The sequence below is a fragment of the Vidua chalybeata genome, chromosome Z (genome assembly GCF_026979565.1).
Source record: "Vidua chalybeata isolate OUT-0048 chromosome Z, bVidCha1 merged haplotype, whole genome shotgun sequence".
NCBI classification, from domain to species: Eukaryota; Metazoa; Chordata; class Aves; order Passeriformes; family Viduidae; genus Vidua; species Vidua chalybeata.
Window position 1 is genome coordinate 18,688,498 of NC_071570.1, and position 18,336 is coordinate 18,706,833.

The 18,336-nt window shown below is 40.6% G+C and overlaps 1 protein-coding gene and 1 long non-coding RNA gene across 10 annotated transcripts in view; one reads left to right on the forward strand and one right to left on the reverse strand.

Annotated features, from left to right (window-relative positions):
- Nucleotides 1-18,015, reverse strand: part of SNAPC3 (small nuclear RNA activating complex polypeptide 3) — a 33,201-nt gene extending 15,186 nt beyond the window's left edge. For 5 of the 7 annotated variants that reach the window (XR_008428660.1, XR_008428659.1, XR_008428661.1 and 2 more), the window contains exons 1-8: nt 17,773-18,015; nt 11,808-11,885; nt 10,493-10,577; nt 8,380-8,484; nt 7,734-7,883; nt 4,200-4,282; nt 2,792-2,956; nt 1,663-1,770 (exon numbers count right to left, since the gene is read on the reverse strand). Coding sequence is in view for 2 of the 7 variants with exons in the window: in XM_053932315.1 (XP_053788290.1) it covers nt 1,663-1,770; nt 2,792-2,956; nt 4,200-4,282; nt 7,734-7,883; nt 8,380-8,484; nt 10,493-10,577; nt 11,808-11,885; nt 17,773-17,996 (998 nt within the window). In the remaining 5 variants the exon portion in view is untranslated. Of the gene's footprint in view, nt 1-1,662; nt 1,771-1,807; nt 2,183-2,791; nt 2,957-4,199; nt 4,283-7,733; nt 7,884-8,379; nt 8,485-10,492; nt 10,578-11,807; nt 11,886-17,772 lie in introns of those variants that run through there. The other 2 variants (XM_053932316.1, XR_008428662.1) reach the window with 2 other exon arrangements.
- LOC128782139 (uncharacterized) lies at nt 4-4,603 on the forward strand. 3 transcript variants are annotated; one of them, XR_008428664.1, is made up of 4 exons: nt 4-117; nt 323-425; nt 1,127-1,182; nt 4,552-4,603. It is a non-coding gene; the product is annotated as an uncharacterized LOC128782139 (long non-coding RNA). The 3 variants fall into 3 exon arrangements; XR_008428663.1 differs by lacking the exon at nt 4,552-4,603 and adding an exon at nt 1,922-2,002; XR_008428665.1 differs by lacking the exons at nt 1,127-1,182; nt 4,552-4,603 and adding an exon at nt 872-954.
- Nucleotides 18,016-18,336: the final 321 nt, after the last annotated feature.

Genomic DNA, 18,336 nt, shown 5'->3' on the forward strand with positions numbered 1-18,336 from the left:
CAGGTTACAAAACACAAGTGTTTTCTTATGAGTGCAACACACTTGTGGCAAACATCTCAACATTTTACTCAGGACTGAGAATGGCAGCAACATCAGTAATAATTTTAGATACACAAGGTTCTACCTATATTGCTTATCTCCTATCCCAGCATAATACAGCTCATTTCCAAACTCTCCACCCATTCCATGTCAACCCCAGCAGCTCCAGCAACACTTCCTGAGAAAGTCCTCAAACCTGTGTTGCATTTAAAAAAATTAACAGGAATCTTCTGTCCACCCGGTGGCCATCTAAATCATAAATCTTTTTTTCCGTTAATGCAAGAAACTCTAAAATGGAGGAGACATGTACTGACCCAAGCTCTTCTAAGTAATCAAAACCATTTAGGAGTCTAAAATCAGGACCCAAATGATGCAGACAAGACCAGGTGAGGATTGCAGCACACTCCAGCAAGCACTGAAGTTAACATGAACACAAGTTAACATGTACAAGGAGGCCCTGCCATGTCACTGAGTAATTAATTTATGATAGCACTCAAGAGGCCACAACAACTGAAGGCCTCTGGTGATTACAAATGCTATCTGCACAGATTAGAACACACTGGACAGCCAGCCAAAGCAGCTCTGCTGTCTGTGGTTTAGCATGTCCCCACTTAAGCTTAGTGCTTAATCCTGGTTTTAATTTAATGCATTTACATCACCTCTGGTAATGCCCTCCCCATCCCATCTTTCCCCCATATTGACCCTTTGGCTCCACCTCCCCTTATGGCCAAATGCCTCACAGATTATGTTGTAAAGGCATCCTCAGGGCTCTGCTCGGAACACTAGGATGGACTCCCATCTCAAGGGGAATTGGCTTTTTGCCTGATTCCAGGGAAGTCTAAGGCCAAACAAGCAAGACAATGAAGACACAGTTGCTGTGTCAAACAGAGGCTGAGCGCATAAGCTGTCCTGAGGAAAAAAAAGGCAACCAGTGTTTTTGCAAATAAATAATTCAGATCTATAAAATCATGAAGCCTATCCTAGTCTTTAGAGAAATTTCTACTGTTTATTTAAAATCTGTCTTGTATCTAAATTAACATCACTGAAGTGTATAAAGAGCACCAATTTCATATTCTGCTCTTTTAAGGACAGAAAATCACCAAGAGACCCTTCAAGAACAGCTGTGGAGCACAGAGTTTTAAGGTAGAGGTTAGGACTTTCCTGTGGGGCAAGTTAAATGCCTTTTAAAAATTTCTGAATTTTATTATATTAGAGTTGGACAGATCTATACCTGTATAGATGCTACATTAAACAAAAGCACTGTATGATTTTTGGTAAATTTATTTGAAACGTGTCTTGCAGAGGAGGAAAATGCAGCATTTTCCTCCAAAAGCAAGATTTTCAAAAGTAATTGATAAGATAGCCAAGCTCTAGATATGGAAAAGAGCACGAGCCAAATAATTAATCTCTTACTCATTTATTTCTTTTGAAACTCCTGAATCAATTCCAAATTAACACTAGCAGGAAGCCTCTTCCTGGTAAGAGAGAGGTCAACTGCTTGAAGAGTAAAAATTATTATTATTATGAAATACATACAGAGTTTTGATTTTTACTATTTTTTTAAAGTTAGCAGCAGCACCTAGAAAGAATTAAGACAACAATAACATCAAGAATGTAGTATACCTTGCTGTATACATCTTGCACACAAAACATTTTCTGGTACATAGCCAATGTTTCTTGACCAGCAAGGGATACAGATTCCTGTCCAGACAGTCATCATGATGAATAAGCCTTGAGGGAAATAAATAAACACAACACATACAATAAAGATGTTGCCATATTGAAATTTATCTGAACATAAGCACAGACATTGAAGATAAGATATGATTTAAATTCCCATCTAAACTCTGACTGGACTTCTGCTTAACATTTCTTAACACAGATGACGATCTGGAGATAGACTGCTAGTTGCACCATCTGTGGATTTTATGGTCACAAGTAAATTCAGTTTGTGCAGTAACACAGAAGTCTTCAGACCATCTCCTTTCTGTGGTCTTCTTAAAGCTTTTATCTCCTACACAGACCAACAAACTACTGTCAGGTGAATCTTCAGATCATTTATGTGCAACATCTATGCTTTTCTCTGGGTTATGCTCCTTTTGGAAAGCACCATGTATTATCGATACTTTGATACATCAGGCTCCTGGAACAGAAAATTACCTGTCACCCACTACAGACAACCACAGGAGTGCTCTCTCTAGTTATGCACTGAGCAAAGTCTACCCAATAGTTCTACTGTTGATGTGGCTACCACCTCACGGTCACTATCACATTCTCCTCCTTTTCCTGGCCTATCCACCTCAACCCACTATTTCCATTCCTCTACTACGTTTTCAGCTCCTGCCCCTTAGCTTCAATTTCAAACTAATTGTTCAGTTGAGTCCAGGCACAGCCTACAACATTCTGCTCCCTAGTGCTCCACAATCAGTGCGTAAATCTGCCACACATTTGCTCTACATAGAAAGATCCTGACATTGTGGTTGCCATTCCTGTTACACAGCAGTCATAGCACACTAATTGCAAAGCAGTCTTGGTACACAAATTAAAAAGAAAAAAGCAAGGAAGATTACGCTCCTTCTTTCAGAGATACTCCCATTTATATGGAAGAAAAAATTAAGCTCTGCAGAAGGCAGCAGAACAATCTTAAAGCAAAGAAGTTAGTCTAACAAACATTCAGCATCTAATGTCTGAAGTTTGTCCAGAGAAGGCTTACTTTCATTTGCCCAAGGACTCCCAAAGAATAGCTACTTACCTTATATCTGTGATTATAATGATGTGTTCACAGTTCCCTTGGTGACAGTAAAGGTATGGAAAGCCAATTTTGAGGGATAAATCATTAAATACATAGTCCTCCATCTTAACAGACTGAAGATTTTCATAGCCTCTGTCATGAGATTCTGACCACTCTATAATTATTCTGAAAAGAGAAAAACCAACAGCACAGCACAGCTATGAACATTGAATACAGAGAAAAAGACAACTTGGGAACATGCAAAATTCTTCAATGAGACATGGTTAAATGATCGAAATCAAAACAGTTCACAACATTTGGTAGTAATTTAAGTTGATTTCACAGCAATACTACAACACCATAGAACTGTTCACTGCTCTTGTAGAACATCTGCCTTTCAGTCCTCACCAGGCAGCTTCCTGAGGAGTTTTAGTCAATGTATGCTCCTGGACCCATCCAGGGTCAGACTGTTCGCAGCACAATATTTTTTAAGTCAAATAATTCAAGTTACTAGCAGGTTATTTTACCCCCTTGGTCAATGACTTCATTTTAAAGTATTAAAAAGCTTTTTTCTTTAAATTTTGTTTTTGTCAAGGAGAAACAAAGCTGACAAGTGCACTTACATTTCCAAAATTTAGCACTGGAAGGGCACTGTATACTGTAAATTTCCTTTTGGCTTTTCAGCACACTCCTACACACAGGGCATCTAACTCTGCAAGCTGTATATGCTATGGCAAGCCCTTCTGTGAAGACCATTGTTGTTCACAGACAGAAAGACAGAAAGTAAAATATCAATTTCCCTATAGTCCCTACAAAGTCTGAATAACAAAGGCAGAATAACAGGGTCCAACAGAGTCAGCTCTTCCATACCAACCATTTTAAACATTTTGATATCCTAAATCTCACTAGCCTATCAGCAAGACCATGCTTCCTTCAAATTTCTTTTCTGATCAGTCACATAGACCTCATGTTGACTTTACAATTAAGGCATTTAGCATATTTTCAAGACTGAGCAGGACAACTAGTGCCACACAGCTGAGCTTCTTGTCTTTCTGACACATTTTCTACCTCACAAGCAAGTCTTTTGATTCCCATCACAAGTAGGGAAGGTGCTTAAAAACCCAGTACAAAATGGCACCTGTCACTTTACACAGAAATCCAATCTCAACAAGAGCAAAACAGCATTTGCAGGTTAAAAAATTGATTCATACTCTTTTCAAAAGGGAAGCGAATGGAAGGAGTAAGTAGAGCATGTAAAGTTAAACTTCTCTGTAAAAACCAATTCATCATGGAAAAACAGCAGGAAAAGTCCATTCCAGCTTAATACTCTAGACATCCCAGTATCTAAAACACCACAAGTCATAAACAAAATGAAACAAATTTTATGTTCCTTAAGGTTTTCCTTAGTCAACATCTACAAATACCGTACCTGCTCAGATCTCTGCACTCTGGGTATCTTTTATCATTATAGAAGATGCCTTCAAAATAGAAGAAGGCAGATTTGTAGAGATCCTGAGGGACAGAGAGAGAAGTCTCCATTAGTGTTATGAGAGAATAAACACCTTAAACAAGAACATGTCAAAAATCCAAGCATTTTAGGTATCTAAATTATATTAAGAGAGCTCATTCTACAGTTGTCTAAGAAAAATTCTGCTGATTGTAGATGCTAATGTGACAACTAGGCTCATATGATTGCTAACTATGAGCTACACCGCTGATACTGTTCTCAAGCCATTACAGGTTACTTTAATGCTCTTCTCTTATTTCTGTCCCCATCACAGAACTTCTACAAAAACAAAGAACAAGAACACAGGCACAAACTCAGTAATTGCAAGGCACTGACTTTAAAAAAAGAATAATATTTAAAAAAATTAGCAAGATGCACTGTGTTTACTTTGGGTGGCTACCAGATGCCTATCCACCCCCTCTCTCACTCCTCTTTCTTAGCAGGACTGGGAAAACAAAGACAAGCAAGCTCATGGCAGATAAAGGCAGTTAAATGAGAAAAAGCAAAGGCTGCATACAGAAGCAAAGCAAAAAAAAAAGGTGATTTATTCCCTATTTCCCATCAGATGGTCAGGCATTGGAATAAGCTGCTCCAGGGACTTGCTGAAATCACCATCCCTGGGAGTGTTGAAAAGCTGTATGAATGTGGCACTCAGAAATATCATTTGGAGAACACAGTGACTGCAAGTTAATGTTTAGCTCAGCTTCTGGAGTTGATTTGGCATCTAATGACTCTTGCACTGCTTATATGAGTGCCATAAACTGTTAATTATCTTTGATGGAAGAGAACGTTAAAAATGGACTATCTACATGTGACAAACTTTGTAATTAAGGAAGAATTTTGAAGGATGATAGATTTTCTTTTAAGATGCTAGAAGTGAGGTGATTGGACCTTCCAGAATTTGTCCAGAACTCCAGACTTCCTGTCTGACTTGTTTATACAGATGTGACAAGGAAGTGCTCTCCTGTGTAACTGTGCATGTGTGCCTGTGCGCACATGTGTGCAGGGGACAAGACTTCAATAATTCTCTGTCACCTCAGTAAGAAGTATTTAGTGTTGAGAGTTAATGTGGTATGGAGTTAACTTTCCTCACAGCAGCCCCTGTGCGTGTTCTGCATTTTTGGCAAAGGGGAGTCGATAACACCAGTGTTTTGGCTACTGCTGAGCAGTGCTTGCACAGCTTCAAGGCTGTCTCTCCAAGTCTCCCCAAGACCAGTGGGCTGGGACTGGGTGAGAGGCTGAGAGGGAATGTAGCTGGGACAGCTGATCCAAACTGACCCAAAGGACATCCCACATCATATGATGCTGCACTCAGCAATTAGAGCTGGAGGAAAAGAGGAAGGGGTCATTCATGGTGAAAGCATTTGTCTTCTAAAGCAGCCACTATGCATGCTGAGGCCCCAAGAAGTGGTTGGAATAGAATCATAGAATCATCAAGGTTGTAAAAGACCTCTGAGATCAAGTCCAACCATTAACCCAGCACTGCCATGTTCACCACTAAACTATGTCCCAAATGCCACTTCCACACATTTTTGAACACTTTCATGGCTGATGATTCCACCACTTCCCTGAGTAGCCTGTTCCAATGTCTGACCACCCTTGCAGTGAAGAAATGTTTCCTAATATCCAATCTAAACCTTCTTTGGTGCAATTTGAGGCCATTTCCTCTCATCCTGTCTCTTGTTACCCAGGAGACCTGACCCCTGACCTGGCTACACCCTCTTCACCCTCCTTTCAGATAGCTGTAGAGAGTGATAATGTCTCCCTTGAGCCTCCTTTTCTCCCTCATCCACCCTTCAGGGACTCAATAAAGATTCCTTATTTATTCTGTATGGGAAAACCATGGACAACCAGGCACTCTCCATGATCAGACCAGTCTGGGATGCTCATTTGTGCCGAAGTCTCTTTGAGCTATTAAATCTAGGCTGACAAAACACAGGAAAAGCAGACACTGCTTTTCCAAAGACAGGACTTCTCAGATGACCTGCGTAAAGACACAGTAGTAGGAATGTGTTTTACATTCAGACTCTTTGATTCACTTCTATCTGCTATCGTTACCCACTCTGCTGCTGGCACAAAACTGGAAGGAGTGGCTGATACACCAGATGATCCTGTTGCCAGCCAGAGGGATCTTAACAGCCCAAAGAAATGGGCCAACAAGAACTTGGTGAGGTTGAGCAAGGAGAAGTGCAAAGTCTTGCCCCTGGGGATAAACAAGCTGATGCTTCACTGTATGCTGAGGGTCACTCCACTGGAGAACAGCTAGGCAAAAAGGACCGAGGGATCCTGGTAAATCCCAAACTGAACATGAGGCAACAATGTGTCCTTGCAGCAAAGACAGCCAATGGAGCAGATGGGATCCTGTGCTGCATTAGATAAAATATCACCAGCAGGTCAAGGGAGGCAATCCTTCAGTTCTCCTCAGCACTAGTGAGGCCTTACCTAAAGGCCTGTCTTCAGTTCTTGACTGCTCAGTAGAAGGGAGACATAGATATACTGGAGAAATTGTCCCACAGGGGCCATGAAGACAAAGGGACTGCAGCATCTCTCCTAAAAGCAGCGGTTGAGAGAGCTGTGAGTTAGAATCCTGAAGAGAAAGCTCAGGTTGGGGAATCTCATTAACATACATGATACCTCTAAGGAGGGTGCAAAGAGGATGGAGCCAGGCTCATTTTAGCAGTCCCAAGTGACAGGATCAGAGTCAATAAGCACAAACTGAAATACATGCAGCTCCCCCTGAACCTCAAGAAACACTTCTTTACTGACACAGGTGACTGAACACTGACAGAGGCTGTCCAAAGAGGTTTTGCAACCTCCATCCTTGGAGACACGCAAAAAATGTCAGGACATGGTCATGGACAACCACCTTGAGCAGAGGGTCTTGCCTGAGCAGAGGGAGTAGACCAGATGACGTCCACAAATCCCTTTCAATGTAAACCATTCTGTGATATTATTATATGTCATATGATGTATAATCAAAATTATTTCATTTCAGTATTTTCAACTAGATGACTTGTTTTGCTCATATCCAGAGAATACATAGCAACTTTGGGAGAGAAGAATAATCTTCATCCCTATATTTGATTAGCATCCAGTTGCAAACAACAAAGTACAGTAGAATGATATAGCTTATTATTATTAGTGGGATTAAGCTATTACCTCTGGTGTTTCAGAATACAGCTCAAAATAAAATTAGTTCACAGGAATATATCTATGCAAAACTCACTGCTTGTGTTTCCATTTCCTAGCAGTAGCAATGATGATGTTTTTCTTGATATTGCACAAAACAGGTCATCTTGGCAATGCCGCTATGAAGTATTTACTTGCAGTGCAACCAACAGGCAGAACCAATGCAGCTGAATTTAGTAGAAAAAACAACAAAGCAAAACTCTGCCTTCTCCTTCTATGTTTTCAAGACTCCTATACAGGTAGAGAGCTCCACATAGGAAGTTTTACCTTGCTGATATGCTCTGGTGCTTGATCTGGCTGACAGCTGAACTCACCACCTATCTGGAGGTCACTGACGCAGGAAATCGAGTCTCTCAGCTCAGTGAGCTTCTGGCTGCCCAGTACAAGGACTGTTTGGTAGGGTTTGTGATCTTTATGCTACAAAGAACACAGAATACAAACTCCAGATAAATTATAACTTTATCTGCATCAGCACTGCTCTTCATTTGACAGCCTAAGGTCATTACTGGCAGCATCTGTCACATCACTTCTCTGAACAGCCTCTCCTAAGACTGATACTTAACAGTTTTATTCAGGAACTCAAATGTTACATTCTCCACCAGAAAGTGCAGAAAAGACAGGAAGTCTGAGCTCACTTAAATCAAGAAAAAATACTTTAATTTTCATGTATTTATTTTCAGGTTTTGAGCTTTCTGTAAAATAAACTAACTACTGTGTAATTATTGTAAAAGTTTTGTTATGTAAACCACTAACAGAATGAAAGCCAGATTCTGAAAAAGACATAAGAAATTATCAGAATTGAAGAGTTTACCATATGTCATCAGTAGACTCACTGATTTTAACTGCTTGGGAGAGCAAGACATTACCTGAATAGGAAAGAATCAGAATACAACACAGAGAATTTCATACCAACCTTCTGAAATATAACAGGATAAAATATGTTCAGAGTTAAAAGTAGTTCACCCTCCTCAATTAGATCTGTTGGATTGTCTGGCCTCTTTCCAGTTGCATGTGACTCCTAGAAAAACATACACACACACACATATATCTTATACTGGCAAATATATATATATATATATATATATATATATATGGATGTATGTGTATATATATATATATGGATGGATGGATGGATGTATACACACACACACATAATAAACACTGGGCAACAGTCCGAGAAATGCTGAGAAATGCTAACTCATTTTTGACTATGTAGACTTCTGAACTGAAAGCAGCCTACTTTCTCCAAGGTGGAAAGGTGAGAAACTGCTCCAATTACCAATTGTAAGCATGTTCCTTTATTTCTCAGCTTTGTTGCAAGACAGCTGGCTGCTCCTTGGCTACTGAGAGGCCCCACATAAAGGAATTAGAGGCTGCTGTCAATCTGCCCTCATGGAACCCAGCTGCTACCAACTTTCACCACTTAATGCTTTGAAATGCTCTTTGAATGCTTTCATATGTAAAGGGGGATTGCAACCCTTAATTTGGGAAACGTTAATCTAGAAAATATACACAGAATGAAATACATGAAAATTACAGTCAGTGCAACACTTCCTCTTATTAGGGAAGCTAGACATAGCTGGAGGCCACAATTTCTCCAAAATCAAACCCCAAAACCCATCACTGCCCTTGACACAGTACTGTGTTTTAGAAAAGAAGTAAATGATCCCTACATTTCCACCCTGCTTTGTGTTTAAGACACAGCCCAGCTGTGAAAATGAAGGAAGGTACTTTTCTGTGGCCTTTTCCTCCTTTTCCAGTGAATCAAGAGTGTGCTCCTGCACAAACACCTTCCACCAGCATGAAGTATTCCTCAGATTTAGTAACAGGAATTTGTACTCCTATGAGATGCAGAGATACTTGTGTTCTCTGCCTTGCACCTGCCTTCTTCATGTGACACATTCCGAACTCGTGTTTCTTACTGCTCTCCTCCTGTACAAAGGCATTGTGGTCCCAGCCACAGAATCACAGCTCTGACACAGCTTGCTTAAAGAATGCAATAAATTACCATGTGCTCATTCTTGCAAAGAACACAGCAGTATTCATTGAAACCCTTTATGAAGGTTTCTGTTGCTAATATTTTCTCAGATATTCCCCAGACTAAGAGCCCAGCAGAGCAGTTGCATCATGTTGTTTACATAATGTGCCTGGGTCTCTGAACAGCTGAAACATGGTAACTCACAACAGACCAGGAAACCTCAAGGGGAAAAACAAGTCTAATGGTCACATGAGGATCTTTCTTCACTACATTTATGCCCCTAATTTTTACAGCAGTTAAAGCCATGGACTCTAGCACTTCAGTGTCCCTGAAAGAGTTCAAAGAATGTGTATAAGTGGTGCTTAGGGACACAGTTTAGTGGTGGATCTGGCAATGTTAAGGTAATGGTTGGGCTCAACAATCCTAAATCCTTTTAACTTTAATGGTTTTATGAGCATTTATGAAATGAGGTTTTGCTGTTTAGGACTACAGTGGTTAAGAAGAAATCATTAAAAAACCCCAAACTTATTAAGCACAGTTAAAAAATTCCAATAAGGTTTTTCAGGGGCTGATGACTACACTCCTGGTTCCCGGCAGTTCAAAATGGCTGAAAAAACTCAGTTTACAAAGCTCAGAATTACAAATTTACCACCACTGTTACTGTTTTCTTCTCTCAGCCCTACTGAAACTAGCTCACAATCATTTACACACTGAAGCTTAGTTTCCAACGCTGGACTCCAGGAGCAAAACCTTTACACATTTTGTCTAACTCTATGTCTAGCGGTAAGTTCACAGCACTTTTTAAAAAAAAGCAGTAATATAGTGGCAACAAGATGGAGTTCCTCCTTAAGTACAACCAGTATTAACAGACAGTAAAGAGCAGACTTCCTGTCCTATCTTTCTATAAAATCTCTTTATCTTTAATCATTACCGGCAAACTTGTATCTGCAAACATTTACAGTGTACATTTCATAGTGGTGAATTAAAAAAACAAGCAGAAGTTGGATTTTGGCTGTCTTGAGAGCCTATAAGATGACAGGCAACTTACCATCTCATAGGTAAGAGTTTCTTGTCTGCAAGCCCGATCCACAATAATTTTTTCTTCTCTCCTATCTAAGGCCTTCTTTCTAATTCTGAGGGGCAGGAACACAAGACAAAACTTCACTCAACAATTTCCACGTAGAATTTCAAGAATTTCATATTTTTAAATGACACAAGCTACTATAGAGCAGCTTTCAAAGAGCATGATTCCTGTCTGTCTTAGTGGGACAGACAAAATACTCATCTCCTGACTCTCATAAAACCTGATAGTGCACAGGCCAGCTTGTGGATTTCAGCTTGTGGGCTTTTTCCCCCTTGTGTGCAAATGACATGTTGTTCGTGAGCAATTTTACACTCACAACAAAAAACAGCAAAATGTTGTTTGAAGAGGCTGTCCTAGGACAAAACACTTTGTGACCTTTGAAGAAATTGTTTCAACAATTCTTTCCACTTCAAAAAAATTGAATTCATGTTCAAGCAAAACACAAGGAAAGAAACAACCCACAAATATTCTTTCTCAGCCCCACAGCATAGACACTTTAGAAAACCCAGAAACAAACCTTCATTATCAGTTGTAGAAGAAAGAATATCATAAGTAGAATACTTACTAAATTACATGTATTCAACCACTGCATGAACACCCAATCCTTAACAACCAGGACAAGTTTACTTGTCCTCCAGACCTCTCCACAAGTGTTTTCAGTAACAATCAGGCTTAACACCGATCACATTTCTAAACACATTTCTTTACATTAGTGCTATGTAAAGTACAGCAAAGACCTGAACTGGCCAAGTTTGCCAGCTGATAGAAACCTTACATATACTGGTTATCCTCTGAAATGCACCAGTTTATCAATAAATTCCATGAACAAAACAAAACTTAACAAAACAGAGTGGGCTCAGATAAAGAGGTTATCTGGATGCAGCATCAGTACTTACAGTCTGGCTGTAAACAGCGTGACTGTGAGTTACTAGAGGTATGAGGTAAGCTTCTTTGGAGGAACCTCACACACATGATCATCAGAAGGCCACTGCAGACTCCAAACTTAGGCACTACTTCAGAAGCACCTAGGTCCAGAAATCCTTTTCCAATAAGAAAGAAGGCATATTCTGTATATCTTAATAAAAAAGTTCCTAAGCAACATTCAGAAGACTCATACCAATGCTGCTATCATAAGCTGGTGTTTCCGCCCTTACGGTATTTTTGTACGGTGCTTCAGAAAGCACTGCCTGTAAAGGGAACAAGCAGCCAGCCATACATCCGTTCTGATTTTTCACCCCACCCAAAATAAGGGTACTGTGAGAGTACTGTAACAGCATACCGAAGAGTGAGCAAGCTGCTATCTTCAGGAATAACATCTGAGTCCTCTTCTTTTTCAGAAGACATTAACATATCAATGCTAGAACAACAAAAAAATAACAAATAGAATCACAGAATCATAGAACAGTTTGGGTTGGAAGAGACCTTAAAAGATCATCTTGTTCCATTCCTCCCATCAGCATTGGCAGGGACACCTTTCACTGGACCAGGTTGCTCAGGGGCACATCCAACCTGGTCTTGAACACTTCTAGGAATGTAGCATCCACAAATTCTCTGGGCAACCTGTTCCAGTGCCTCACCACTCTACAAAGTAAACAAGTTTTACCTGATATCTTATCTAAATCTAGAGCTATCCTCTTTGGACATGGCAGTGATTTCTCACCATCTGTGTAGAAGTATGAGAGGCAGGAACCTGGAGGTGGTTTCACTACCTGGTCATATTTATGAGTTCCCATTTCAGGTTGTGCACTGCAGCACACCAGATTCAGAGGAATCATCATATGTACATCCCCTCCTCTGCAGTCCTTCCCAGAAGAATTTCGCATTAATCACAATAGAATTTTATTCAGCTTAAAAATAGCCTGAGGAAAAAAAAATTTAAAACAGAGAACAGACTTGATTGCTTTTGTCTCTCCACTTTTGCAGACCATTTAAAGGCAGAGATTACTCAAGTGCCTAAATCCACCCGCAGTTTGAATCCCAGCAAACTCTTGTGCAAACCCATCTCTTTATGGGACAAAACTACCACTGGTGAATTCCAGGAAAACCTTTTGGACTGTAACATTTATCCTCAATAACATTTATGATTCCATTATTTTCTTTTTCATTATAATCTTATAACATTCCCCATGTCAACCATAATATCACTACAGTGATGTATAACCCTTTGGAGTGGAACTGATAGGAATACAAAGTAATTGAGAAATAGAAATCTGGAATCAGCTGTTACCTGCTGACAATAAGCAAAAGTCAGAGACAAAATTTTGATTGTGGACAGATGGCTTTGCTCTGATGAGCCAATAAAGTCATTCTGTATTGACAGTAATATGAATTTACTATTGTTTAGTTACTTACCATTCACCAACATACAAAGTTTTAAACTCTGTTTCACAGTTTTCATCTCAAAATATTTTTTTAAGTTACTGGGAAAATGGGATTCTTTCAGAAGCATCATTTTAAAAGGAACTTTGCAGTAATGAGCCACAACCTCCTGGAAACAGAATGGACCTTATCCTTAGATTCCCACTTGAGGAAATGCAGGCAGAGACAGACAAGTTAATCCTGTGTCAAACAGACTGAAACACAGCTGCGAAATAGTAATCTAACTAATAGAAAGATGGAAAACAGCACTTTTGAGAACACAGTTCAACCTTTTAGATGGGGTTGTTCTCCAGGCAGCATAGCACTGTGTTATGAGCAGCTCACATAATCAAGTAAAGGATATCCCCTGACAGAAAAATCAACTCACAACTGACCCTTTCTGTAAAACTGACAATATGACCAAATTATTTATCCAAAGTCTCCCAGCACATAGATCAGTGATCCCATTCACCAGAGAGCCCATGTCACTTGAATATGTATAATATTCATATAAATATACCATTTTGAGGAAATAACTTTGTATTCAGTTCTTTAAACATCACAGGAATTATATGCAGGATCTGAAAATGTTTATTACCTAATACTGTGAAGTTTCACTCACATCAAAGGTGATAGTTTCCTATTTCCCTTCTATGCCAGAACCCACCAAAAGTATGTCAGAACTTACTAACAATACTTGTGCTTTTCTTTCTTCCCATAGCTCTGGGCAGGATCTCTGGCCACACCATGACCATTAATTATCTGTTTCAGGGAAAAAACTAAATCCCCAGAAAAGCTGCTACAAAAAGACACTATCTAAAATAATTGACATTAAAACTGCTTCCTCTTTTTCCTTGTGACGACTGAAAGCTACTTAATCTAAAGGGATACACTGAACCTCTGACAAGTTCCATGGAACCTTGCAAGCATTGGTACTGCCACTTCTCATTCTTGAAAAGTCAGAAATCCTCAATTTCTGAAGGAAAAGCAGAGCACCTTTTTTGATATTAAAAGTCAGTCTACTAGTTAATTATGTATGTCATTGTATCACATGCACTGAAGTCTTGAAAGGCTTTGTTCTGCTTACACACAGGCCATGCTGGAGCTCCCCCTGCATAACTCCACTGCTGCCAGTGGAACAACATAAGCAATACTTGGACTAGGATTTACAAACAGGAATTATATACTAATCCCTCCAGAAATTAAGGCTAAATTACTGTCAGACACCTAAGACATGGAAGTGTGTGCAATACAGAATTTTCACTAGGAACACGACACTCCTGACTGCCACAAGCTTGGGATCCTACTGTGTCCCCACAGAGACTATTCCCTGCATGCACAAATTAAATTTATGTCCCCTACAAAGATATTTTTAGGTGATCAGAAACAAAAAGGCCAAAGAGAACTCTCTGGAAATGTAGACTTGGAAGCAGACTACCAATGAAGTCTTCAAAGTCTGTGACTTTACTTTTCCCAGAATATTCCAGGAGCACAACAAGTTTTCTCTTTTAGAAATTCAAAGATATTTTACTATTTGGCCTGATACTTTATAATAATACTATAATAAGCTGTTACAGTGTTCATATTACTCTTTATATTGCACATATTTTAAAGGTAGCACTTTCATCACCTTTGATACACTAATACCACAAGACACGAAATACTAATACGTTAAGACGTTAATGCTAGCTTAATGCAGCTTTATAACACGTCCCAAGAGATATTTACAACTACTCCTTCTAATAAAACAAGAAGGTGAATTAGGGCTGAAGTTGAATAAGGTACCTGCAAGTCTCGCCTCTCTTGACCTACCTAAAACCCACAGTGATTTGAGGCTTAGCCTGCCCTATTATACATGCAAGCAACACATCATCCAGAAGACAAAACAGAATAACATAACTCAGCATCTCCAACATTCAAGGACTTCAGTCACTCAAGCACCAATTACAAATACCAAGGTAAACTTCTTTGCTCACAGACTCGTAAGGCATTTGAACAAAACCTAGAATTTTATTCTTTTGACACCTTGGTTATTTAAGAGAATTACTGCTGGAATCTTCCAGGTAAAGACACAATTTCACACCTGTTTAAGATCTGATGAAAACATGAGCAATCTCTATGATGATTATCAGCATAACACTTGAGCAATATGCAAGGCATTCTTACTGAGTCAAATGCAAGTGAGGGAAGACACAAATTTTTTCTTGCATACTGTTTGCAGGAACGTATTACAGAAAGAAAATAATAAAATAATAATAATACACAAAAAACCAAACAAGGAAAAAACAACAACATGGACCAACAAATAAACAAAACCCAACAAAACAAACAAAAACAAACAAAACCACCAAAATAACCTCAACAAGCCCAAAAACCAAATTAAAAAAATCAAACCAACCAAGTAAAAAAAAAAAAAAAAAACACAATAACCACATTGCACTGGAGTGCTCAAGGCATTAAATAGCATTTAAACATGATACCACTTCTCCTCACCAGAAGACTCTACATTGCCAGGTATACTTAAATGTACACTATGTCACTACTCTAAAAAAGATTTAATGATAGATATTGAAAAACTTCATGCTGAATCCATGAAAGATTATTTTAATCCAACACAAATTTAAAAATAGATGTAGGAGTATCCACGTCTTCCTCTCTTCTACCCAAAGAAAACCTACTTAATTTGTCAGAAGTTTCCTTAGAAGTAGAGTCAGAAAAATCTGTTTATATCCATTATGTGCTCATTTCAGCACTTATAAAGGTATATTTACACCAGTAATAAATGTGATCCCACGATATCATAGAACAGATCTTGGTGTAGCCCAGTGTTCTCGTCTCTCCTCAAGAGAGGTGTATGAGCAGCTCAGAGCAGCTCAGAGTGAAAGTGATCAGAGGTAGTGACTTGAGGTTCACAAATTAAGGAGAGACTCAAGAGGATAGGGCTATTTAATTTAAAAGCAAAAGCACATGGAGATTACAGATTGGGATTTCTAGTCTGAACAGGGGAAAGGTCACATCAGGATGTGCAGTTTTAGCTTCATTCTCCTGCAAAGCCAACAAAAGGCTGCCAGATGATCAGTTCTGTTGCCTTCATAGATCACCAATCTTTTTTCTCTTTCCCAAATGACCACAGTACACTTAACCTCAAGCAGAGAGCATTGCTCTGTAACACCAGCAAATGCAGACAGCAAGTGAAATGCAGCAGGTGTAAACTGAAGAAAGCAGAACAGAAGAAAAAAGCAGAAGGAATGTGGGGGAAAATAAAGAAACCAAAGGGAAAACTTCTTGGAATTCAAATGAAAACAGCTAATGGTTCAGGCAACAGAGTTGCCACAGAGAATAAGGCACAGCACAGGAGCAATCAGAGACCATCTACACTGGAAGAGCTTACAGAATAATTGTCACAGTTTCTGCCACACCAGAATACTTTTTTTTTTCTTTAAAACAACATCATCCTCTATTTTTACTAAGTCTAGTAATGGTAAAAATTTATGCTAATCACCAGAACTGTGACAGGCGAAGCACAAAGCTATGCAGATAGGATCAGAAAACTGACATGTCTTCCTTTACTGACAGACTACAGATAAATTACTGTGATGCTTTCTACAGGAATTACTGCCTGACATCAGGCCTTTTCTACAGGTGAAGGACAATTCTTACTATCCACATGACCTGAAAGTCTTCCAGCCATGGCGTGTTAGATTTGCTGCTGCTTCAACACCCACAAAGCATTTACATACCTCTGACTTCACCACAAGCCCTGAGAAAAACAAGTCAGTGGAGGCTAAGGACCAAGAGACACTCAACAGGTACTGTATGCAGCCAGCTACCTGAACTACTCTAAATGATGTTTTTAAGGGATTCTAACTAAAAGAGTGTAGGCTTAGATTAGTATTAGGCAGAGGTTCTCTGCTGTGAGGGTGTTGAGGCACTGGAACAGGTTGCCCAGAGAAGCTGTGGCTGCCCATCCCTGGCAGCATTCAAGACCAAGCTGGATGGGGCTTTGATCAACCTGCTCTAGTGAAAGTTGTTCCTACCCACAGCAGGGGGACTGGAAGATGATCTTTAAAGTCCCTTCCAACCCATTCTGTGATTTTATGATTCTTTGTTATGTATTAACAGATGCCGGCTTATTTCTTCATATAAGGTACATGTTTCTTGTACAACTGCGGTCTCCTAAAACCATTAAAACATTCAGGTACCTTTAAGTACTTAACCAGTACCATGTTGCTAAATGTTTACCCATGCAACTTTAAGCACCAAACTGTTTGTTCAAATTCACCGATGTAACAAAATTCCCACAACTGGTGCACTACCCTCCAGAAAAACCGTTTGCCTTTGCAGTATTTTTGGCCTGCAGAGATGTTGGTGACCAAGTCTTCATAAGGAACTGTACTACACAGGAGCAGGAGTGTTCAGTACGAATGAGAAAGGAGCAAATTTAGATTGGGTATTAGGAAGAAATTCTTTACTGTGAGGGTGGTGAGGCACTGGAACAGGTTATCCAGAGAAGTTGTGGATGCTGGAAGTCTGGCAGTATTCACGGCCAGGCTGGATGAAGTTCTAAACTATTTGGTCTAGTGGAATGCGTCCCTGGACATGGCATCGGGCTATATGGATTTAAGGTCCATTCCACCCCCCCGACAGTGTATGACTCTGGGAAATAGTGTATATGCTCGGGAAATAGAAACAAACGCGTGCCACAGGCCCGGAAGAGGCTGCTCTGAAGCGGTTTGCCCGAGCACCTTCCGCCTCTCCCGAGGAACCGCCGCGGCATCCGGCGACAGCACCAGCCACCTCCCCGCACCAGCGCCGAGCGAGGCCACCGGCATCTCCCTCACACCGGAGCCGCAAATCCGGGCCTGCAGACAGCCGGGCTTCCCCACCTGCAGACGGCGCGCAGCTCGGCCGCCGTGCCCGGCGCGCAGCCCAGCGCCGCCGCCACGGCCGCGTCCACCTCCTCCTCCTCCGCCGCCGCCGCCAGCGACAGGTCGGGCGGTCCCAGCAGCCGCCGCCAGCTGAGGCCCAGGGCGCCCACGCGGAACGAGCGCGTGTACAGCTCCGCTGACTCGTAGTCGGGCGCCGCCGCCTCCGCCACGGCCGCCGCCATGGCCGCCGGAGCCCGCCCTCCGTCCGGCCCGCCAGGCGCGTCACGGGCCGCGGGCGGGGCGTGGGCCGGGAGCGGAGGCTGCCGCGTGACCGGGAAAGCGGCTGCAGAGCCTCTCCTGTTTCCCAGGCAGGAAACGCTGGGCAGCCTTCGCTAGGGAGAGAACAATTCCAAAAAAAAAAAAAAAAACAAAAAAAAAACAAAAAAAAAACAAACACAAACAAACAAAAAACCCAAACAAACAAAACAAAACACTGGCACAGCTTAAGACTGTCCTCTCATTCTGCCACTTGTTATCTGGGGAAAAAGACCGATCCCCACCTGGCTGCAAGCTCCTTTAAAT